This window comes from Pseudophryne corroboree, chromosome 3 (genome assembly GCF_028390025.1).
Source record: "Pseudophryne corroboree isolate aPseCor3 chromosome 3, aPseCor3.hap2, whole genome shotgun sequence".
NCBI classification, from domain to species: domain Eukaryota; kingdom Metazoa; phylum Chordata; class Amphibia; order Anura; family Myobatrachidae; genus Pseudophryne; species Pseudophryne corroboree.
The window spans coordinates 287,005,980-287,031,309 of record NC_086446.1 but is presented as its reverse complement, the minus strand read 5'-3'; the positions used below and the strand labels follow the sequence as shown (position 1 = coordinate 287,031,309).

Sequence of the window (25,330 nt, the reverse complement as noted above, 5' to 3'; positions counted from 1 at the left end):
TTCTGGGAAAAACGTGGGAGTGGCTGAAGAAACGGAGGAGTGGCTGGGCGAACGCTGGGTGTGTTTGTGACGTCAAACCAGGAACGACAAGCACTGAACTGATCGCAGATGCCGAGTAAGTCTGGAGCTACTCAGAAACTGCTAAGAGGTGTGTGGTCGCAATTTTGAGAATCTTTCGTTCGCAATTTTAAGAAGCTAAGATTCACTCCCAGTAGGCGGCAGCTTAGCGTGTGTAAAGCTGCTAAAAGCAGCTTGCGAGCGAACAACTCGGAATGAGGGCCTAGATGCAAATCGTCCAATGTCATACCTCCCAGAATGCTATGCTCCTGGACTTCCCTCTTAATAATAAGATTTTACTTACCGGTAAATCTATTTCTCGTAGTCCGTAGAGGATGCTGGGACTCCGTAAGGACCATGGGGAATAGACGGGCTCCGCAGGAGATAGGGCACTTTAAGAAAGCTTTGGATTCTGGGTGTGCACTGGCTCCTCCCTCTATGACCCTCCTCCAGACCTCAGTTAGGGAAACTGTGCCCAGAGGAGATGGACAGTACGAGGAAGGATTTTTGTAAATCTAAGGGCGAGATTCATACCAGCCACACCAATCACACCGTATAATCTGTGATAAACTTACCCAGTTAACAGTATGAACAACAACATAGCCACGGTTTCACCGAAAACTATAACATAACCCTTATGTAAGCAATAAGTATATACAAGTCTTGCAGAAGAAGTCCGCACTTGGGACGGGCGCCCAGCATCCTCTACGGACTACAAGAAATAGATTTAACGGTAAGTAAAATCTTATTTTCTCTAACGTCCTAGTGGATGCTGGGACTCCGTAAGGACCATGGGGATTATACCAAAGCTCCCAAACGGGCGGGAGAGTGCGGATGACTCTGCAGCACCGATTGAGCAAACAGGAGGTCCTCCTCAGCCAGGGTATCAAACTTATAGAACTTTGCAAAGGTGTTTGTCCCCGACCAAGTAGCTGCTCGGCACAACTGTAATGCAGAGACCCCTCGGGCAGCCGCCCAAGAAGAGCCCACTTTCCTAGTGGAGTGGGCCTTAACCGATTTCGGTAACGGCAATCCTGCCGTAGAATGCGCCTGCTGAATCGTGTTACAGATCCAGCGAGCAATAGTCTGCTTTGAAGCAGGGGCGCCAACCTTGTTGGCCGCATACAGAACAAACAAAGCTTCAGTCTTCCTGATCCGAGCCGTTCTGGTCACATAAATCTTCAAAGCCCTGACTACATCCAGGGACTCAGAATCCTCCAAGTCCCTTGTAGCCACAGGCACGACAATAGGTTGGTTCACATGAAAAGATGAGACCACTTTTGGCAGAAAGTGAGGACGAGTCCTCAACTCTGCCCTATCCACGTGAAAAACCAAGTATGGGCTTTTATGCGATAAAGCCGACAATTCTGAAACACGTCTCGCCGAAGCTAACACCAACAACATGACCACTTTCCACGTGAGGTATTTCAACTCCACAGTTTTAAGTGGTTCAAACCAAGGTGACTTGAGGAAACGTAACACCACGTTAAGATCCCAAGGCGCCACCGGAGGCACAAAGGGAGGCTGAATATGCAGCACCCCCTTCACAAAAGTCTGTACCTCAGGAAGAGAGGCTAATTCACTTTGAAAGAAAATGGATAAGGCCGAAATCTGGACCTTTATGGACCCTAATTTTAGGCCCAAGGTCACTCCTGTTTGAAGGAAGTGAAGTAAACGGCCCAAATGGAACTCCTCCGTAGGAGCAGCTCTGGCCTCACACCAAGAAACATATTTCCGCCATATACGGTGATAATGTTTCAACGTCACGTCTTTCCTAGCCTTGATCAGGGTAGGAATGACTTCCTCCGGAATTCCTTTTTCCGCTAGGATCCGGCGTTCAACCGCCATGCCGTCAAACGCAGCCGCGGTAAGTCTTGGAACAGACAGGGCCCCTGCTGCAGCAGGTCCTGCCTTAGAGGAAGAGACCACGGATCTTCTGTGAGCAACTCTTGTAGTTCCGGATACCAAGTCCTCCGTGGCCAATCTGGAACAATGAGGATTGTTCTGACCCTGCTTATTCTTACAATTCTCAACACCTTGGGTATGAGAGGAAGAGGAGGAAACACATAGACCGATCTGAACACCCAAGGTGTCACCAGAGCGTCTACCGCTACCGCCTGAGGGTCCCTTGACCTGGCGCAATACCGCTTTAGCTGTTTGCTGAGACAGGACGCCATCATGTCTATTTGAGGCAGGCCCCACCGATCCGCGATCTGTGCAAAGACTTCTTGATGAAGTCCCCACTCCCCCGGATGCAGGTCGTGCCTGCTGAGGAAGTCCGCCTCCCAGTTGTCCACCCCCGGGATGAACACCGCTGACAGCGCGCTTACATGGCCTTCCGCCCAGCGTAGAATCCTGGTTGCTTCTGCCATGGCCACTCTGCTCCTTGTTCCGCCTTGGCGGTTTATATGAGCCACTGCCGTGACATTGTCTGACTGAATCAGAACCGGTCTTCTCCGAAGTAAGTTCTCCGCTTGACGCAGGGCGTTGTATATGGCCCTCAACTCCAGGACGTTGATGTGGAGACAAGTCTCCAGGCTTGACCAGAGACCTTGGAAATTTCTTCCCAGTGTCACTGCTCCCCAGCCTCGGAGGCTTGCGTCCGTGGTTACCAGGACCCAGTCCTGAATACCGAACCTGCGACCCTCTAGAAGGTGAGCACTGTTCAGCCACCACAGGAGAGATACCCTGGTCCTGGGAGACAGGGTGATCCTTTGATGCATTTGTAAATGGGACCCGGACCACTTGTCCAAGAGGTCCCATTGAAAAGTCCTCACATTGAATCTGCCGAAAGGGATGGCCTCATATGAAGCCACCATCTTCCCCAGGAGATCTGGTATGAAGATCGACAGTATCTAGGTCGACAATGTTTAGGTCGACCACTATAGGTCGACAGTCACTAGGTCGACATGGATGGAAGGTCGACAGGGTTTCTAGGTCGACATGTGCTAGGTCGACAGGTCTGAAGGTCGACATGAGTTTTTCACATTTTTTTTCTTTTTTTGAATTTTTTCATACTTAACGATCCACGTGGACTACGATTGGAACGGTAATCTGTGCCGAGCGAAGCAAAGGCACCATGCCCGAAGCATGGCGAGCGAAGCGAGCCATGCGAGGGGACGCGGTGCACTAATTTGGGATCCCGGTCACTCTACGAAGAAAACGACACCAAAAAAAATAAAAAAATCCTCATGTCGACCTTTAGACCTGTCGACCTAGCACATGTCGACCTAGAAACCCTGTCGACCTTCCATCCATGTCGACCTAGTGACTGTCGACCTATAGTGGTCGACCTAAACATTGTCGACCTAGATACTGTTGATTTTATGAACCACACCCCTTCCCCAGGACCCACGTGCACTGATGCACTGAAACCTTCTTTGGTTTCAATAGGTTCCTGACCATGGTCAGGAGTTCCTGAACCTTTTTGATCGGAAGAAAAACCTTTTTCTGGTCTGTGTCTAGGATCAGGCCCAGAAAGGTCAGACGCATTGTAGGAACTAGCTGGGACTTCGGTATATTGAGAATCCAGCCGTGTAGCTGCAACGTCTTCATGGACAGAGACACGCTGTCTAGCAACTTCTCCCGAGATCTCGCCTTTATTAGGAGATCGTCCAAGTATGGGATAATTGTGACCCCCTACCTGCGCAGGAGCACCATCATTTCTGCCATTACCTTGGTGAAAATCCTCGGGGCCGTGGAAAGCCCAAACGGCAACGTCTGAAATTGGTAGTGACAGTCCTGCACTGCAAATCTCAGGAATGCCTGATGAGGGGGGAATATTGGAACATGAATGTATGCATCCTTTATGTCCAGGGACACCATCCAATCCCCCCCCTCCAGTCTGGCGATGACCGCCCGGAGTGATTCCATTTTGAACTTGAACCTTTTCAAGTACAAGTTCAGAGATTTCAGGTTTAAAATGGGCCTGACCGAACCGTCCGGTTTCGGGACCACAAACAGGGTTGAATAATATCCCTATCCCTCCTGGAGATGAGGAACTATGACAATCACCTGTTGAACATACAATTTTTGGATTGCTGTCAACACTGACTCCCTCTCTGACGGGGAAGTCGGCAGAGCCGATTTGAAAAACCGGCGAGGAGGCAAGTCTTCGAATTCCAGCCTGTATCCCTGAGCAACAATCTCTATTGCCCAGGGATCCACCTGCGATTGAACCCAGACGTGGCTGAAAAACCGAAGACGAGCACCCACCAGATCTGCCTCCCCCCGGGAAGCCCCAGCGTCATGCGGTGGACTTTGCAGACGCAGGGGAGGACTTCTGCTCTTGGGAACTAGCTGTGTGCAGCTTCTTTCCCCTGCCTTTTTCTCTGGTAACAAAGGACGATCCCCGCACCTTCTTGTTTTTATTGGAACGAAAGGACTGCATTTGATAATGAGGTGCCTTCTTAGTATGCTGTGGGGGGACATAAGGTAAGAAATTCGACTTACCAGCCATAGCCGTAGAGACAAGGTCCGAGAGGCCGTCTCCAAACAACTCCTCCCCCTTGTACGGCAAGGACTCCATGTGCCGCTTAGAATCGGCATCTCCCGTCCACTGCCGGGTCCACAGGAGTCGCCTAGCAGAAATAGACATAGCATTTATTCTGGAGCTTAATAAACAAATGTCTCTCTGAGCATCTCTCATATACAAGGCAGCATCTCTAATATGCTCTATGGTCATTTGAATGGCATCCCTATCTAAGGTGTCAATCTCCGCAGATAAGGAATCTGCCCATGCCACAACTGCACTACAAACCCAGGCCGACGCCATAGCCGGTCTAGCAATAGTATCGGAGTGAGTGTAAATGTGCTTCAAGGTAATTTCCTGCCTGCGATCGGCCGGTTCCTTGAGGGAAGCCGTATCCTGAGAAGGCAGTGCCACCTTTTTGGACAAGCGTGTCAGCGCCTTGTCCACTTTTGGTGAAGATTCCCAGCGTATCCTATCAGTTTGTGGAAAAGGATACGCCATAAGAATCCTTTTGGGAACTTGTGGTCTCCTATCTGGAGAGTCCCAAGCCTTTTCACACAATTCACTTAACTCAAATGATGATGGAAAAGTGACTTCAGGCTTTTTCTCTTTATACATGTGTACCCTCGTGTCAGGGACAGGGGGCTCCTCAGTAATATGCAAAACCTCTTTAATGGCCATAATCATGTACCGTATACCCTTAGCCACCTTCGGCTGTAATTTTGCATCTTCATAGTCGACACTAGAGTCAGAATCTGTGTCGGTATCTGTGTCATCGATCTGGGATATGGTGCGCTTCTGAGACCCCAACGGGCCTGGTGCTATAGGGACAGGCATGGACTGGGTACCTGACTGATCCCTAGCTTCTGACTTGTCTAACCTTTTATGCAATAGATTTACATTTGCATTCAAGACATTCAGCATATCCACCCATTCCGGTGTCGGCGTTGCCGACGGCGACCTGACATTCAAACACTCCCCCTCCACCGTAAGCGAGCCTTCCTCGTCAAACATGTCGACACACGCGTACCGACACACTTCACACACACAGGGAACCCCTTTTCTGAAGACAGTATCCCTGTCAAGGCCCTTTGGAGAGACAGAGAGAGTATGCCAGCACACACCCCAGCGCAATAACCCTGGAGACCAACACAAAATGTTTTTCCCCAGCAGCGCTGTGTAATATGTAAACCGCCAATTATGTGCCCCTCCCCCCTCTCTTTTAAGCACCCTTTCACTGTGTGTAAGCAGGGGAGAGTCCGGGGAGCTTCCTCTCAGCAGTGCTGTGGAGAGAAAATGGCGCTGGTGAGTGCTGAGGGAGAAGCCCCGCCCCCTCGGCGGCGGGCTTCTGTCCCGCTCAAACTTAGTAAAATATGGCGGGGGCTCTTTTATATACATGTTAAGAGCCCACCTGTACATGTATATAGTCTTTTTGCCATGTAGAGGTTTATATTGCTGCCCAGGGCGCCCCCCCCCTGCGCCCTGCACCCTGACAGTGACCGGAGTGTGTGAGGTGTATGGGAGCAATGACGCACAGCTGCAGTGCTGTGCGTTACCTCAGTGAAGCTAAAGGCTTCTGCCGCCTGAGACGTCTTCTGACTTCTGTACTTCTGGCTCTGTGAGGAGAACGGCGGCGCGGCTCCGGGGGTGGACGCTCAGTAAGAACCTGCGTTCACCCCCTCTGGAGCTAATGGTGTCCAGTAGCCGAGGAAGCAGAGCCTATCTTTGACATGAAGGTCTGCTCCTCTCTCCTCAGTCCCTCGATGCAGGGAGCCTGTTGCCAGCAGTGCTCCCTGTGAAAAAGCAGTAAAAAGTAGAAAGAAAAATCCAAACAAAAATGCTTTAAGGCAGAGAACTCTGGAGAGCTCTCTGCAGTGCACCCATCTTGCTCTGGGCACAGTGTAAAACTGAGGTCTGGAGGAGGGTCATAGAGGGAGGAGCCAGTACACACCCAGAATCCAAAGCTTTCTTAAAGTGCCCTATCTCCTGCGGAGCCCGTCTATTCCCCATGGTCCTTACGGAGTCCCAGCATCCTCAAGGACGTTAGAGAAATATGATTGCCATCACTTGTGTTGAAACACCTTTCTTATCCATTAACCTGTTCAAAATAGGTGCCTGCAATCTTACATTAAGACAAAAGTCCAAAAGCCACTGACGTTTCTATAATGGGTGCAGTGTGCGCGGTGCACACGGGCCCCTGAGTCCAGAGGGTGCCCACACTGCACACATTTTTAAAATACTCACCCCTCCGTAGTCCAGCGCTGGCATCCGCAGCGCTGTTAAAACACAGTGAAAATGGCTCAGCGGCCATTTTCACGGAGTTCTGCGCATGCGCAGCAGAGAAATCTCATGGAAAATAGCCGCCGCACCATTTTCCCGGAGATCTGCGCATGCGCAGTAGAGTCTGAGCCCTCTAGTGCTCAGACTCTCAGTGCTGCCGGTAGAGAGGAGGGGGCCAAACGGAGGAGGCTAAACACAGGGTAGATGCTAGAATCAAGTGGGCTAAGGGACCTTTTCCGTCTGGGGGAGGAGTCACAACACAAGGGGGAGGAGCAAGGCCAGCGGGATAGTTCCTCTACTATCCACGCCACCAACTATTACCTTTAGTAATCAGGTGGTGAGCGAAGCGGAGCGTGGCGAGCAAAGCGAGCCCGCGAGGGTACTTTTCGGGTACCTTGTTCGGCCGTAGCTCCTCCCCCTGGTGACGTGTCTCCTACCCTAGATACGTCAGAAGGTCCCTTCTCCCACTCCGATATAGAATCAACCCTAAACACAGGCCTTCACCTCTCTTAAAGCGCCCCTGCCAGAAGCAAAGCATTTGTTCCACCTGGAAACGGTCATGTTGGGAGGTATGCAATGTGTGCACTACCAACGATGAACGAAATTAGGCTGAAATCCAACAATTAGGTAGTGTCTGACGCCTCATGTATATCGTTTGGTCATTTGCAAAATCGCTCAATGTGTAAGCACAATATAATTTGTCTAATGCGTACCCAGCTTTAGAGTGTGGATGGGTTTCTGAATAAGTCTACAAATCAGACAACAAAGAGGGATAAGGTGGATAGAGAAAGCCAGTTTGCACCTATACTACACAGCAGAAGGGGACAATATGCAAGCAGGTAGCGCATTAGAAGACTGTATGCCGAGAATTCTAGTTCCATAGCAGTCATCTATAAGATTACACTAGCATTTAATATTATCATGAGCTATACGTCACTCACTGTTGCTAAGCAAAGCTCGCTTGTAACATCTTCTGCGCATGCGCGAAAAGAGGGTTGCGTCATTGAGGCGGCGCGGCCTCTCGAGCAGGTCATGTGTGCAATCCTCGCGAGCCACCGTCACGTGACCAGCGCTGAGATCTCGGTACGGCGGTGACGTAGGCGCCGGAAGTTCGGTAAGTGTTTGTTACCGGAGTGATTGTTAGCCCGGTTTTCTTACACTGCCACTTCCTCTGTTGGTCCATCACCGGCCATTGTATGGGAGCGAGGGACAGGTACACCGTAACTGGCATAAATTAAGCTGTCGCTTCAATTGTTTTCATCTCTGTACTGTTCTCAGCCGCCTAGTCTGCTCTTACTGTCTGTCCGTGTGGCCTCAGACTAGTGACATATTTTCTGTCCCGGTGGCCCCAGCCTGCTGTCCTGCTTTCTGTCCCCGGACTCCTGTCACTCTCTCTGTCCCCGTGGCCACGGACTGCTGAAACTCTGTCCCTGTAGTCCTCCCCAGCATCCTGTCCTGCTTTCTGTTCCCTGTCACCGGACTCCTGTCATTCTGTATGTCCCTGTGGCCCAGACTCCTGTCCTGCTTTCTCTCCCCGTGGCCACGGACTCCTGTCACTCTCTCCCCGTGGCCACGGACTCCTGTCACTCTCTCCCCGTGGCCACGGACTCCTGTCACTCTCTCCCCGTGGCCACGGACTCCTGTGGCCCGGACTCGTGTCACTCTTTATGTCCCCGTGGCCACGGACTCGTGTCACTCTCTCTGTCCCCGTGGCCACGGACTCGTGTCACTCTCTCTGTCCCCGTGGCCACGGACTCGTGTCACTCTCTCTGTCCCCGTGGCCACGGACTCGTGTCACTCTCTCTGTCCCTGTAGTCCTCCCCAGCATCCTGTCCTGCTTTCTGTCCCCCCTGTCACCGGACTCCTGACATTCTCTATGTCTCTGTGGCCTTGGACTCCTGTCCTGCTTTCTGTCCCCATGGCCACAGACTCCTGTCCTGCTCTCTGTTCCTGTGGCCACGGACTCCTCTCACACTCTCTGTTCCCGTGGCCATGGACTCCTGTAACTTTCTTTGTCCCCGTGGCATCTCTTGTCACTCTCTCAGTCCCAGTGGCCACGGACCCCTGCCCTTCTGTCTATTCCCATCTCCCCGGACTACTGTCGCACTTTCCGTCCCCGTAGTCATACATTCAGTCTCAGGTGTCGTACTGTGGCCCCAGCCGCCTGTCATACTCTGTCCTGGTGGTCCCAGACTGCGTTTTCAACTGTTGTCGAAATCTTACCATAGACTGTGTTTAGTCATTGCGTCTTGCACGTCGGATGGCCTTGCTGTTGCATCTTGCACCTTTGTATCATCACACATGAATCTGCATCTGGGGTGGTTATTGCTATTTGTTCCTGGTAACTGGGTTGTTGAGTCCTCTCACATTGAGTTGCACAGATCATGTGGATAGTTTGGATCAGAAAAGATTCCTGATTTTGATCAGTTACAGATCCTGATATTTTGTTTGTTGAACTGTAAGCACTTACACCTGTTTCATGCAGCCTGTGACAAGATACTGGGGGAGATTCAAATGATTGAAAAGTCAGTTGGGAGTCTGTTTTTTCCTATCTAATAGACAGGAAAAAACAGACACCAAACCGACTTTTCAAACATTTGAATCTCCCCCATTCTGTCTGTTTGCTGGGGCTCCTGATGTGAGTCTTGCAAATTTGTGCTAATGGTGAGAATTTGTGTTTAGGGGGCCCACACTCTTTGTTTCTGGTATCTAGCTGGCCATATTCATTATTGGGATCAGGGTAAACCATATATCTGTGTACAGTTTGGCCACAAACTAGGAAAGCTAAATTTTATAGCTCACATCGTTTTTCAGTCAGGTCATATAACTGTCATTTTGGGGCTGCTACTGTACAGTAACCATCTTGACCAACTAGGCTGAAAATCATTAGACTGATCGTAATCTGATTGCAATAACACAGTTTCTAGACACAAGTGTGTTATTGAGGTAAGTTTTACGGAATTTAACAGCTTCTAGGTGAGTTTACACGAAGTCTCCGGGCTTCAGGTAAGTATGGGAAACTCTTGTGTATCGTAGGGAATGAAGAACTATGGGGCTGATTCAGACCCTGACGCTGATGTGCAAAAATCTTAATGAAGCGATTTCTGCACATCTGCGCATGCGCCGGTACGCGCATGTGCAAGGTCCTAAACTGCGTTCTCTTCAGAAAGCATTTTAAATCCTGGAGGGGGCCGGAACGAGGCGTCGACACCTCGATTTGTGGGCGCCGATGCTCTGTTTTAGGGGCCTGGCCAAACAATGCAGGCCACGGCGGCTGCGTGACGTCACATGTAGCCGCTGCGATCCTTTACATGGCGGGTAGCCGTCTGCCAGGCAGAGGGCTACTCTAAACATGCGAAAGAATCTCCCTCGTGCGATGCTCTTGCATGTCTGCATGGGGGGGGGCTTGATCAGGCATGTGGGGCGGACTTGATGTGTGTGTGGTGTGCCATATTATGTATATGTGTGTGTGTGTGGTGAGCTACAGTATGTTTGTGTGGTGTGCTATGTACACAGTATGTATGTGTGTGCAGTGTGCTACAGTATGCATGTGTATGCATTTTGAATGTGTGTGGTGTGGTATGTACAGTATATGTGTGCAATATGGAAACCCCCCTCAGTAAATCCTGCGTTTGCCCCTGACATCTACGATCAAGTCTGAATTAGGCACTATGCTTTCACTAGAAGACCAGTCTTCACGGTCCTTTAAGATTTTCACATCAATTTAATTACTAGAATTTGTTTATTGTCACGACTAAAGCGTTCACAAGTGTTGCAACAGCCTTTTCAGTGAACACCACAGTTCATCATATACATACAGAAAATAAGTTTTGCATTACTAACTCACTCAATACAATGGCAGAATATTTTTTCTGCTGGGCTCAGCTCGACGGTCAGCTGAAAACAGTCTCAGACAGCACAGATAGATATAACATACAATGGGGTCGATTCTATTCGGCAACTAATGAATAGCGCCGGGAATTAGCTCCCGACGCTATTCAATCCAGCAACTAATTACCTGCAATTGTCGGGAATTCTTCTCTCATCCCCGGGGGATGAGAAGAGAAACCCGACAAAAGTGCTGCCTCGCGGCCGGCGCGAGGCTGATTCTGTCGGGAATCAGCCTCGCGCCGGGGAGTTAAGTCGGAGAATGCCCGTTCTCCCGACAATTCAACCTGTTTTGTCGGCGAGAACGGGCCATCGCCGACGTAACTAGTTGCTGAATTGAATAGCGTCGGGAGCTAATTCCCGGCGCTATTCATTAGTTGCCGAATAGAATCGACCCCAATGAATACTAAGCAGTAAAATAGGCAAAAATGTTCACTACAGTAAGTATATTTCTCTAACGTCCTAGTGGATGCTGGGAACTCCGTAAGGACCATGGGGAATAGCGGGCTCCGAAGGAGGCTGGGCACTCTAGAAAGATTTAGGACTACCTGGTGTGCACTGGCTCCTCCCACTATGACCCTCCTCCAAGCCTCAGTTAGATTTCGTGCCCGGCCGAGGTTGGATGCACACTAGGGGCTCTCCTGAGCCCTTAGAAAGAAAGTATAGTTTTAGGTTTTTTTATTTTCAGTGAGACCTGCTGGCAACAGGCTCACTGCAGCGAGGGACTAAGGGGAGAAGAAGCGAACTCGCCTGCTTGCAGCCGGATTGGGCTTCTTAGGCTACTGGACACCATTAGCTCCCAGTCCTTGGTGTTCGGTCCCGGAGCCGCGCCGCCGTCCCCCTTACAGAGCCAGAAGCAAGAAGAGGTCCGGAAAAACGGCGGCAGAAGACATCAGTCTTCACCAAGGTAGCGCACAGCACTGCAGCTGTGCGCCATTGCTCCTCATGCACACTTCACACTCCGGTCACTGAGGGTGCAGGGCGCTTGGGGTGGGGGGGGCGCCCTGAGCTGCAATAAAAACATCTTGGCTAGCAAAAATACCACAATATATAGCCCTAGAGGCTATATATGTGGTAAATTCCCCTGCCAGAATCCAGAAAAAAGCGGGAGAATAGGCTGCGGAAAAGGGGCGGAGCTATCTCCCTCAGACACACTGGCGCCATTTCTCCTTCACAGATCCGCTGGAAGGAAGCTCCCTGGCTCTCCCATGCAGTCTACACTTCAGAACAGGGTAAAAACAGAGAGGGGGGGCACTAAAATTGGGCGCAATACATATATAATATAAAAAGCAGCTATAGGGGACATAACTCAGTTAGTCCCTGCATTTTATAGCGCTCTGGTGTGTGCTGGCATACTCTCACTCTGTCCCCCCAAAGGGCTTTTGTGGGTCCTGTCCTCATTCGGAGCATTCCTTGTGTGTGTGCGGTGTGTCGGTATGGCTGTGTCGACATGTTTGATGAGGATAATGATGTGGAGGCGGAGCAGATGCCTTTAGAAGGGATGTCACCCCCTGCGGGGCAGACACCTGAGTGGATGGGCTTATGGAAAGTAATGAGTGCACGTATAGACTCCTTATATAAGAAAATCGACGACATGCCAAATGTGGGACAGCCGACTTCTCAGCTCGTGCCTGCCCAGGCGTCGCATGGGTCGTCAGGGGCTCTAAAACGCCCGCTACCACAAGCAGACCCAGATGTCGACACTGATACTGACACCAGTGTCGACGACGATGAGTCAAACCTGATCCCACTAAGGCCATTCACTGTATGATTGAGGCAATGAAAGAGGTGTTAAACATTTCTGATATAACTACTGGTACCACTAAAAAGGGTATTATGTTTGGAGAGAAAAAACTACCCGTAGTTTCTCTGACGTCCTAGTGGATGCTGGGAACTCCGTAAGGACCATGGGGAATAGCGGCTTCGCAGGAGACTGGGCACCAAAAGTAAAAGCTTTAGACTAGCTGGTGTGCACTGGCTCCTCCCCCTATGACCCTCCTCCAAGCCTCAGTTAGATTTTTGTGCCCGAATGAGAAGGGTGCAAGCTAGGTGGCTCTCCTGAGCTGCTTAGAAGTAAAAGTTTAAATAGGTTTTTTATTTTCAGTGAGTCCTGCTGGCAACAGGCTCACTGCATCGTGGGACTAAGGGGAGAAGAAGCGAACTCACCTGACTGCAGAGTGGATTGGGCTTCTTGGCTACTGGACATTAGCTCCAGAGGGACGATCACAGGTTCAGCCTGGATGGGTCCCGGAGCCGCACCGCCGGCCCCCTTACAGAGCCAGAAGAGCGAAGAGGTCCGGAGAAAGCGGCGGCAGAAGACGTTCCTGTCTTCAAATAAGGTAGCGCACAGCACTACAGCTGTGCGCCATTGCTCTCAGCACACTTCACACTCCGGTCACTGAGGGTGCAGGGCGCTGGGGGGGAGCGCCCTGAGACGCAATAAAAACGATATAAAAACCTTATATGGCTAAAAAAAATGCATCACATATAGCTCCTGGGCTATATGGATGCATTTATCCCCTGCCAGTTTCCTGAAAAAAGCGGGAGAAAAGGCCGCCGTGAAGGGGGCGGAGCCTTTCTCCTCAGCACACAAGCGCCATTTTCTTTCACAGCTCCGCTGGAAGGACGGCTCCCTGACTCTCCCCTGCAGACTACACTACAGAAACAGGGTAAAACAAGAGAGGGGGGGCACTATTGGCAGCTAATATATAATACAGCAGCTATAAAGGGAGTAACACTTATATAAGGTTATCCCTGTATATATATAGCGCTCTGGTGCGTGCTGGCAAACTCTCCCTCTGTCTCCCCAAAGGGCTAGTGGGGTCCTGTCCTCTATCAGAGCATTCCCTGTGTGTGTGCTAGGTGTCGGTACGATTGTGTCGACATGTATGAGGAGGAAAATGATGTGGAAGCAGAGCAATTGCCTGTGTTAGTGATGTCACCCCCTAGGGAGTCGACACCTGACTGGATGGTAGTAATTAAAGAATTACGTGACAATGTCAGCACTTTGAAAAAAACTGACGACATGAGACAGCCGACAAATCAATTAGTGCCTGTTCAGGCGTCTCAGACACCGTCAGGGGCGCTAAAACGCCCGTTACCTCAGATGGTCGACACAGACCCTGACACGGATACTGAATCCAGTGTCGACGGTGACGAGACAAACGTAATGTCCAGTAGGGCCACACGTTACATGATCAAATGAAGGAGGCATTGAACATTTGACACTACAAGTACCACAAAAAAGGGTATTATGTGGGGTGTGAAAAAACTACCAGTAGTTTTTCCTGAGTCAGATGAATTAAATGAGGTGTGTGATAAAGCGTGGGTTTCCCCCGATAAAAAACTGCTGATTTCTAATAAATTATTGGCACTATACCCTTTCCCGCCAGATGTTAGGGCACGTTGGGAAACACCCCCTAGGGTAGATAAGGCGCTCACACGCTTATCAAAACAAGTGGCGTTACCGTCTCCTGATACGGCCGCTCTCAAGGAACCAGCTGATAGAAGGCTGGAAAATATCTTAAAAGGTATATACACACATACCGGTGTTATACTGCGACCAGCGATCGCCTCAGCCTGGATGTGCAGCGCTGGAGTGGCTTGGTAGGATTCCCTGACTGAAAATATTGATACCCTGGATAGGGACAGTATATTATTAACTATAGAGCATTTAAAGGATGCATTACTATATATGCGAGATGCACAGAGGGATATTTGCACCCTGGCATCTAGAGTAAGTGCGATGTCCATTTCTGCCAGAAGAACGTTATGGACGCGACAGTGGTCAGGTGATGCGGATTCCAAACGACATATGGAAGTATTGCCGTATAAAGGGGTAGAGTTATTTGGGGTCGGTCTATCGGACCTGGTGGCCACGGCAACGGCTGGAAAATCCACCTTTTTACCCCAGGTCACCTCTCAGCAGAAAAAGACACCGTCTTTTCAAATCCAGTCCTTTCGTCCCTATAAGGGCAAGAGGGAAAAAGGCCGCTCATTCCTGCCCCGGGGCAGAGGAAGGGGAAAAAGACTGCACCATGCAGCCTCTTCCCAAGAGCAGAAGCCCTCCCCCGCTTCTGCCAAGTCCTCAGCATGACGCTGGGGCTCTGCAAGCAGACTCGGGCACGGTGGGGGGCCGTCTCAAGAATTTCAGCGCGCAGTGGGCTCACTCGCAAGTGGACCCCTGGATCCTGCAGGTAGTATCACAGGGGTACAAATTGGAATTCGAGACGTCTCCCCCTCGCCGGTTCCTGAAGTCTGCTCTACCAACGTCTCCCTCCGACAGGGAGGCAGTATTGGAAGCTATTCACAAGCTGTATTCCCAGCAGGTGATAATCAAGGTACCCCTCCTACAACAGGGAAAGGGGTATTATTCCATGCTGTTTGTGGTACCGAAGCCGGACGGCTCGGTGAGACCAATTTTAAATCTAAAATCTTTGAACACTTACATAAAAAGGTTCAAATTCAAGATGGAGTCACTCAGAGCAGTGATAGCGAACCTGGAAGAAGGGGACTATATGGTATCTCTAGACATCAAGGATGCTTATCTCCATGTCCCAATCTACCCTTCTCACCAAGGGTACCTCAGGTTTGTGATACAAAACTGTCATTATCAGTTTCAGACGCTGCCGTTTGGATTGTCCACGGCACCACGGGTCTTTACCAAGGTAATGGCCGAAATGATGATTCTTCTTCGAAGAAAAGGCGTATTAATTATCCCTTACTTGGACGATCTCCTGATAAGGGCAAGGTCCAGGGGACAGTTAGAGGTCGGAGTAGCACTATCTCAGGTAGTGCTACGTCAGCACGGGTGGATTCTAAATATCCCAAAATCACAGCTGATTCCAACAACACGTCTACTGTTCCTAGGGATGATTCTGGACACAGTCCAGAAAAAGGTGTTTCTCCCGGAGGAGAAGGCCAGGGAGTTATCCGAGCTAGTCAGGAACCTCCTAAAACCAGGACAAGTGTCAGTGCATCAGTGCACGAGAGTCCTGGGAAAAATGGTGGCTTCTTACGAAGCGATTCCATTCGGAAGATTCCATGCAAGAACTTTTCAGTGGGATCTGCTGGACAAATGGTCCGGATCGCATCTGCAGATGCATCAGCGGATAACCCTATCTCCAAGGACAAGGGTATCTCTCCTGTGGTGGTTACAGAAGGCTCATCTTCTAGAGGGCCGCAGATTCGGCATTCAGGATTGGATGCTGGTAACCACGGATGCCAGCCTGAGAGGCTGGGGAGCAGTCACACAGGGAAGAAATTTCCAGGGCTTGTGGTCAAGCATGGAAACGTCTCTTCACATAAATATCCTAGAGCTAAGGGCCATTTACAATGCCCTAAGTCAAGCAAGGCCTCTGCTTCAGGGTCAACCGGTATTGATCCAGTCGGACAACATCACGGCTGTCGCCCACGTAAACAGACAGGGCGGCACAAGAAGTAGGAGGGCAATGGCAGAAGCTGCAAGGATTCTCCGCTGGGCGGAAAATCATGTGATAGCACTGTCAGCAGTGTTCATTCCGGGAGTGGACAACTGGGAAGCAGACTTCCTCAGCAGACACGACCTCCACCCGGGGGAGTGGGGACTTCATCCAGAAGTCTTCCAAGTGATTGTAAACCGTTGGGAAAAACCAAAGGTGGACATGATGGCGTCCCGTCTCAACAAGAAACTGGACAGATATTGCGCCAGGTCAAGGGACCCTCAGGCAATAGCGGTGGACGCTCTGGTAACTCCGTGGGTTTTCCAGTCGGTATATGTGTTCCCTCCTCTTCCTCTCATACCAAAAGTACTGAGAATCATAAGAAGGAGAGGAGTAAGAACGATACTCGTGGCTCCGGATTGGCCAAGAAGAACTTGGTACCCGGAGCTGCAAGAGATGCTCACGGAGGACCCGTGGCCTCTACCTCTAAGGAAGGACCTGCTCCAGCAGGGACCTTGTCTATTCCAAGACTTACCGCGGCTGCGTTTGACGGCATGGCGGTTGAACGCCGGATCCTGAAGGAAAAAGGCATTCCAGATGAAGTCATCCCTACCCTGATCAAGGCCAGGAAGGATGTAACTGCAAAACATTATCATCGCATTTGGCGAAAATATGTTGCGTGGTGTGAGGCCAAGAAGGCCCCTACGGAGGAATTTCAACTGGGTCGTTTCCTACATTTCCTGCAAGCAGGATTGTCTATGGGCCTAAAATTAGGATCCATTAAGGTTCAAATTTCGGCCCTGTCAATCTTCTTCCAAAAAGAACTGGCTTCAGTGCCTGAAGTTCAGACGTTTGTCAAAGGGGTACTGCATATACAGCCTCCTTTTGTGCCTCCAGTGGCACCTTGGGATCTCAATGTAGTTTTAGGGTTCCTAAAATCACATTGGTTTGAACCACTTGCCACAGTGGATTTGAAATATCTCACATGGAAAGTGGTAATGCTGTTGGCCCTGGCTTCAGCCAGGCACGTATCAGAATTGGCGGCTTTATCCTATAAAAGCCCTTACCTGATATTTCATTCGGATAGGGCGGAATTGAGGACTCGTCCTCAATTTCTCCCTAAGGTGGTTTCAGCGTTTCACATGAATCAACCTATTGTGGTACCTGTGGCTTCTAGGGACTTGGAGGACTCCAAGTTGCTGGACGTAGTCAGGGCCCTGAAAATATATGTTTCCAGGACGGCTGGAGTCAGAAAATCTGACTCGCTGTTTATACTGTATGCACCCAACAAGCTGGGTGCTCCTGCTTCTAAGCAGACGATTGCTCGTTGGATTTGTAGTACAATTCAACTTGCACATTCTGTGGCAGGCCTGCCACAGCCAAAATCTGTTAAAACCCATTCCACAAGGAAGGTGGGCTCATCTTGGGCGGCTGCCCGAGGGGTCTCGGCTTTACAACTTTGCCGAGCAGCTACTTGGTCAGGGGCAAACACGTTTGCTAAATTCTACAAATTTGATACCCTGGCTGAGGAGGACCTGGAGTTCTCTCATTCGGTGCTGCAGAGTCATCCGCACTCTCCCGCCCGTTTGGGAGCTTTGGTATAATCCCCATGGTCCTTACGGAGTTCCCAGCATCCACTAGGACGTCAGAGAAAATAAGAATTTACTTACCGATAATTCTATTTCTCGTAGTCCGTAGTGGATGCTGGGCGCCCATCCCAAGTGCGGATTGTCTGCAATACTTGTATATAGTTATTGTTACAAACAAATCGGGTTGTTTATTGTTGGAAGCCATCTTTTCAGAGGCTCCTACGGTTATCATACTGTTAACTGGGTTCAGATCACGAGTTGTACGGTGTGATTGGTGTGGCTGGTATGAGTCTTACCCGGGATTCAAGATCCTTCCTTATTATGTACGCTCGTCCGGGCACAGTATCTTAACTGAGGCTTGGAGGAGGGTCATAGGGGGAGGAGCCAGTGCACACCAGCTAGTCTAAAGCTTTTACTTTTTGTGCCCAGTCTCCTGCGGAGCCGCTATTCCCCATGGTCCTTACGGAGTTCCCAGCATCCACTACGGACTACGAGAAATAGAATTATCGGTAAGTAAATTCTTATTTTTCCCCCCATCAGATGAATTAAATGAAGTGTGTGAAGAAGCGTGGGCTTTCCCTGATAAAAAATTGGTAATTCCTAAGAAGGTACTAATGGCGTTCCCTTTCCCGCCAGAGGATAGGTCACGTTGGGAAACACCCCCTAGAGTGGATAAAGCGCTCACACGTTTGTCTAAAAAGGTGGCACTACCGTCTCCGGATACGGCCGCCCTCAAGGAACCTGCTGATAGAAAGCAGGAGGCGATCCTGAAGTCTGTATATACACACAGGCATTATACTTAGGCCAGCTATTGCGTCAGCTTGGATGTGCAGTGCTGCCGCTGCTTGGTCAGATAAACTGTCAGAAACTATTGACACATTAGACAGAGACACGATCCTGTTAACCATAGACCATATAAAAGACTCAGTCTTATATATGAGAGATGCACAGAGGGAAATCTGCCGACTGGCATCTAAAGTAAGTGCATTGTCCATTTCTGCTAGGAGAGGCTTATGGACTCGCCAGTGGACAGGAGATGCAGATTCTAAAAAGCACATGGAAGTGTTGCCATATAAGGGTGAGGAATTATTTGGGGATGGTCTCTCGGACCTAGTTTCCACAGCAACGTCTGGGAAGTCAGCATTTTTACCCCATGTCCCCTCACAGCCTAAGAAGGCGCCGTTTTATCAGGTTCAGTCCTTTCGGACCCAGAAAAACAGGCGTGGAAAAGGCGGGTCTTTTCTGTCCAGAGGCAGAGGTAGGGGAAAAAGGCTGCAACAAAACAGCAGGTTCCCAGGAGCAAAAGTCCTCCCCGCTTCCTCTTCCAAGTCCGCCGCATGACGGTGGGGCTCCACAGGCGGAGCCAGGTACGGTGGGGGGTCGCCTCAAAAATTTCAGCGATCAGTGGGTTCGCTCACAGGTGGATCCCTGGATCCTGCAAATAGTATCTCAGGGGTACAAGCTGGAATTCGAGGCGTCCCCACCCCACCGGTTCCTAAAATCTGCCTTGCCAATTGCTCCCTCAGACAGGGAGGCGGTGCTAACGGCAATTCACAAGCTGTATTCTCAGCAGGTGATAATCAAGGTACCCCTACTTCAACAAGGCCGGGGTTATTATTCCACACTATTTGTGGTACCGAAACCGGACGGTTCGGTGAGACCCATTCTAAATTTGAAATCCTTGAACACATACATAAAGAAATTCAAGTTCAAGATGGAGTCGCTCAGGGCGGTTATTGCAAGCCTGGACGAGGGGGATTACATGGTATCCCTGGACATCAAGGATGCTTACTTGCATGTCCCCATTTACCATCCTCACCAGGAGTACCTCAGATTTGTGGTACAGGATTGCCATTACCAATTCCAGACGCTGCCGTTTGGACTGTCCACGGCACCGAGGGTATTTACCAAGGTTATGGCGGAAATGATGATACTCCTTCGAAGAAAGGGAGTTTTAATTATCCCGTACTTGGACGATCTCCTAATAAAAGCGAGGTCCAAGGAACAGTTGTTGGTGGGAGTAGCACTATCCCAGGAAGTGCTGCACCAGCACGGCTGGATTCTGAATATCCCAAAGTCACAGCTGGTTCAGATGACACGGCTACTGTTCCTGGGTATGATTCTGGATACAGTCCAGAGAAAAGTGTTTCTCCCGGAGGAGAAAGCCAGGGAGTTGTCATCTCTAGTCAGAGACCTCCTGAAACCAAAACAGGTATCAGTGCATCACTGCACGCGGGTCTTGGGAAAGATGGTGGCTTCTTACGAAGCAATTCCCTTCGGCAGGTTCCATGCCAGAATCTTTCAGTGGGACCTGTTGGACCAGTGGTCCGGATCGCATCTTCAGATGCATCGCTTAATAACCCTGTCTCCAAGAACCAGGGTGTCTCTACTGTGGTGGCTGCAGAGTGCTCATCTTCTAGAGGGCCGCAGGTTCGGCATACAGGACTGGGTCCTGGTGACCACGGATGCCAGCCTTCGAGGCTGGGGGGCAGTCACACAGGGAAGAAACTTCCAAGGACTATGGTCGAGTCAGGAGACTTCTCTTCACATAAATATTCTGGAACTAAGGGCCATCTACAATGCCCTAAGTCAAGCAAAATCCCTGCTCCTACACCAGCCGGTGCTGATCCAGTCAGACAACATCACGGCAGTCGCCCATGTAAATCGACAGGGCGGCACAAGAAGCAGGATGGCGATGGCAGAAGCCACAAAAATTCTCCGATGGGCGGAGAATCATGTACTAGCACTGTCAGCAGTGTTCATTCCGGGAGTGGACAACTGGGAAGCAGACTTCCTCAGCAGACGTGGTACTCGGAACTTCAAGAGATGCTCTCAGAGGACCCGTGGCCTCTACCGCTCAGACAGGACCTGCTACAGCAGGGGCCCTGTCTGTTCCAAGACTTACCGCGGCTGCGTTTGACGGCATGGCGGTTGAACACCGGATCCTAAAGGAAAAGGGTATTCCGGAAGAAGTCATTCCTACGCTTATTAAGGCCAGGAAAGATGTTACGGCAACGCATTATCACCGCATATGGCGAAAATATGTTGCATGGTGCGAGGCCAATAAGGCCCCAACAGAGGAATTTCAACTAGGTCGATTTCTGCATTTCCTGCAAGCAGGAGTGGATATGGGCCTAAAACTAGGCTCCATTAAAGTACAGATCTCGGCTCTGTCGATTTTTTTTCAAAAAGAACTAGCTTCAGTACCTGAAGTTCAGACTTTTGTAAAAGGAGTTCTGCATATTCAGCCCCCGTTTGTGCCTCCAGTGGCACCTTGGGATCTCAACATGATGTTGAGTTTCTTAAAATCACATTGGTTTGAGCCACTAAAAACCGTGGATCTGAAATCTCACGTGGAAAGTGGTCATGTTATTAGCCTTGGCTTCAGCCAGGCGAGTGTCAGAATTGGCGGCTTTATCATGTAAAAGCCCTTATCTGATTTTCCATATGGATAGGGCAGAGTTGAGGACTCGTCCCCAATTTCTCCCTAAGGTGGTGTCAGCGTTTCACCTGAACCAGCCTATTGTGGTGCCGGCGGCTACTAGTGAATTGGAGGACTCCAAGTTGCTAGACGTTGTCAGGGCCCTGAAAATATAGGTTTCCAGGACGGCTGGAGTCAGAAAATCTGACTCGCTGTTTATCCTGTATGCACCCAACAAGTTGGGTGCTCCTGCTTCTAAGCAGTCTATTGCTCGCTGGATTTGTAGTACAATTCAGCTTGCACATTCTGTGGCAGGCATGCCACAGCCAAAATCTGTAAAGGCCCATTCCACAAGGAAGGTGGGCTCATCTTGGGCGGCTGCCCGAGGGGTCTCGGCTTTACAACTTTGCCGAGCAGCTACTTGGTCAGGGGCAAATACGTTTGCAAAATTCTACAAATTTGATACCCTGGCTGAGGAGGACCTGGAGTTCTCTCATTCGGTGCTACAGAGTCATCCGCACTCTCCCGCCCGTTTGGGAGCTTTGGTATAATCCCCATGGTCCTTACGGAGTTCCCAACATCCACTAGGACGTTAGAGAAAATAAGAATTTACTCACCGGTAATTCTATTTCTCGTAGTCCGTAGTGGATGCTGGGCGCCCATCCCAAGTGCGGATTGTCTGCAATACTTGTAAATAGTTATTGTTAACAAAAGGGTTATTGTTGAGCCATCTGTTGAGAGGCTCAGTTGTTTTCATACTGTCAAACTGGATATTGTATCACGAGTTGTACGGTGTGATTGGTGTGGCTGGTAAGAGTCTTACCCGGGATTCTAAATCCTTCCTTATTATGTCTGCTCGTCCGGGCACGGTGTCCTAACTGAGGCTTGGAGGAGGGTCATAGTGGGAGGAGCCAGTGCACACCAGGTAGTCCTAAATCTTTCTAGAGTGCCCAGCCTCCTTCGGAGCCCGCTATTCCCCATGGTCCTTACGGAGTTCCCAGCATCCACTACGGACTACGAGAAATAGAATTACCGGTGAGTAAATTCTTATTTTAATTCCAAAGCAAAACCAAACACCTATGGTTTTAAGACAGTTTAGAGGTTAATTGATTAACATACCATAAACACTGTTTCTCATACGTCTTAGAGGATGCTGGGGACACTTTAAGAACCATGGGGTATAGACGAGATCCGCAGGAGACATGGGCACTTTAAGACTTTTAAGGGGCGTGAACTGGCTCCTCCCTCTATACCCCTCCTCCAGACTCCAGTTTTAGAATTATGCCCAGGGAGACTGGTCACACATAGGGGAGCTCTACTGAGTTTCTCTGAAAAGACTTTGTTAGGTTTTTTATTTTCAGGGAGGCTGCTGGCAACGGTCTCCCTGCATCGTGGGACTGAGGGGAGAGAAGTCAGACCTACTTCTAATGAGTTTAAAGGCTCTGCTTCTTGGCTACAGGACACCATTAGCTCCTGAGGGTTTGGAACACTAGGGGTTCACTCCCAGAGCCCGCCATCACCCCCCTTGCAGAGTCAGAAGACAGGTGGGTAGAAGAAGATCAGAAGACTTCAGTGACGGCTTTCTGAGGTACCACACAGCGATCGTGCTGCGCGCCATGCTCCCACACACACAGAGGCACTACAGGGTGCGGGGGGGGCGGCCCTGGGCAGCATAAAATCCTAATTTTCAGGCTGGCAAGAGTGGATTGGAGTGCCTGGGCACAAGATCCGAACCCCCGCCAGTATTATATATTAAGAAAATATCGGGGCTAAAGCGCACCATTAAGGGGGCGGGGCTTAGCCCTCACAGCTCTCATCAGCGCCATTTTCTCTTCACAGAAGCTGCAGAGACGCTGGTCCTCTCCTCCAAACACTGCTGTACAAGTAACAGGGTGCAAAAGGGGGGGCACATAATTTGGTGCAAATATAAAAGTGCTACTGGTCTGGGGCTTTATATTAGAGTTTCAGATCTGGGATTGAGCGCTGGGTTGTGAGCTGGCAAACTGCCTCTGTGTTTCTCTGACAGGCTTTATTGTGTGTCTGTCCCCTATTTGCCCAGTGTGTCTGTGGGTGTCGGTACACGTGTGTCGGCATGTCTGAGGCTGAGTGCTCTTCCTAGGAGGAGACTGTGGTAGGGACAGAAACGACTGTGGGAGTGACCCTGTCGGCACCACTGACTCCTGATTGGGTAAATGTGTTGAATGCCTTGAATGCTAATGTGGCTCTTATTAATAAGAGAATAGATAAATCTGAATCTTAGAACCAGGCATGGAAGAAATCTGTGGAGGATGTGTTATCACAGGTCCAGACCCCTTCGGGGTCACATAAACGTTCATTTCCTCAGTTGGCAGACACATATACCGACACGGACACTGACAATTTTGGGTCTAATTTGGCATCACTATAGTCGACACTGGAGTCCAAGAACATTCAGTACATGATTGTGGCAATAAAAGACGTGTTACATATCACGGAGGACCCTGCTGTTCCTGATACTAGGGTCTGTATGTTTAAGGGAAAGAAACCTGAGGTAACATTTCCGCCCTCTCATGAACTGAATACCTTTTTTGAAAAAAATGTGGGAAAGTCCTGACAAAAAGTTTCTGATTCCCAAAAGGATTCAGGTGGCGTATCCGTTCCCCTCTGGGGATAGAGATAAGTGGGAATCATCCCCCATTGTGGACAAGTCTCTATCACGGTTGTCTAAAAAGGTGGCTTTACCGTCTCCTGACACGGCAGCCCTTAAGGATCCTGCGGATCGTAGACAGGAGACTACGTTAAAATCCATTTACGTCGCCACAGGTACGCTGCTCAAACCAACCATTGCGTGGGTGAGTACTGATATTGAAAAATGGGCAGATAACTTGTCATCTGATATAGATACCCTAGATAGGGATAGCATCCTGTTAACTCTGGGTTATATCAGGGACGCTGCGGCCTACCTAAAGGAGTCGGCGAGAGAGGTTGGCATTTTGGGATCAAGAGCCAATGCCATGGCAATTTCAGCTAGACGAGCATTGTGGATTCATCAATGGAATGCTGATGCTGACTCTAAGAAAGCTATGGAGTCTCTCCCATATAAAGGTAGTGTCTTGTTTGGTGAGGGTCTCACTGATTTGGTATCTACGGCTACCGCGGGTAAGTCGTCATTTTTGCCTTATGTTCCTCCACAACACAAGAAAGCTCACCACTTTCAGATGCAGTCCTTTCGGCCAAATAAATGCAAAAAAGGCAGAGGTTATTCCTTCCTTGCCAATAGAGGAAGAGGAAAAGGTAAAAGATCTCCTGCCGTGGCAGGTTCCCAGGAGCAGAAGTCCTCCCCGGCTTCTGCCAAATCCACCGCATGACGCTGGGGCTCCTCTGCGGGAGTCTGCACCGGTGGGCATGTCTCAAGCTCTTCAGTCAATTCTGGGCTCGTTCGGCCCTGGACCCATGGGTTTTAGAAATAGTGTCCCAGGGGTACAAACTGGAGTTTCAAGACGTGCCCCCTCACCGATTTTTCAAATCGGCCTTACCAGCTTCTTTTCCGGACAGGAAGGTTGTAAGTGATGCAATACAAAAGTTGTGTCTAAATCAAGTCATTATCAGGGTTCCCCCGTCACAACAGGGAGAAGGCTTTTATTCAAGCCTGTTTGTGGTCCCGAAACCGGATGGCTCGGTCAGACCAATTCTGAACCTAAAGTCCCTCAATCTTTACCTAAGAAAATTCAAATTCAAGATGGAATCTCTCCGAGCAGTGATCTCCAGTCTGGAGGAAGGGGATTTCATGGTGTCGGTCGACATAAAGGATGCCTACTTACACGTCCCCATATATCCTCCACATCAGGCTTACCTGAGGCTTGCTATTCAGGATTGTCATTACCAGTTTCAGACGTTGCCGTTTGGTCTGTCCACGGCTCCGAGGATTTTCACCAAGGTAATGGCGGAAATGATGGTTCTCCTTCGCAAACAAGGAGTCACAATTATCCCGTACTTGGACGATCTCCTGATACAAGTGAGATCCAAAGACAAGCTGGAGCAGAACATTGCGCTCTCCCTGACAGTTCTACAGCAACATGATTGGCTCCTAAACTTGCCGAAGTCACAGTTGAATCCGACGAAACGGCTGTCGTTTTTGGGAATGATTCTGGACACAGAATTACAGAGAGTTTTTCTTCCAGAAGAGAAGGCTCTGGAAATTCAGAGTTTGGTCAAACAAATTATG

At 49.8% G+C, this 25,330-nt stretch overlaps 1 protein-coding gene across 7 annotated transcripts in view; it reads left to right on the top strand.

The window, feature by feature from the left end:
• The first annotated feature begins 7,278 nt into the window (after window positions 1–7,278).
• Window positions 7,279–25,330, top strand: part of GID8 (GID complex subunit 8 homolog) — a 98,262-nt gene continuing 80,210 nt past the window's right edge. For 2 of the 7 annotated variants that reach the window (XM_063959265.1, XM_063959263.1), the window contains exon 1: window positions 7,929–8,021. Coding sequence is in view for 1 of the 7 variants with exons in the window: in XM_063959262.1 (XP_063815332.1) it covers window positions 7,368–7,377 (10 nt within the window). In the remaining 6 variants the exon portion in view is untranslated. The other 5 variants (XM_063959262.1, XM_063959267.1, XM_063959268.1 and 2 more) reach the window with 5 other exon arrangements.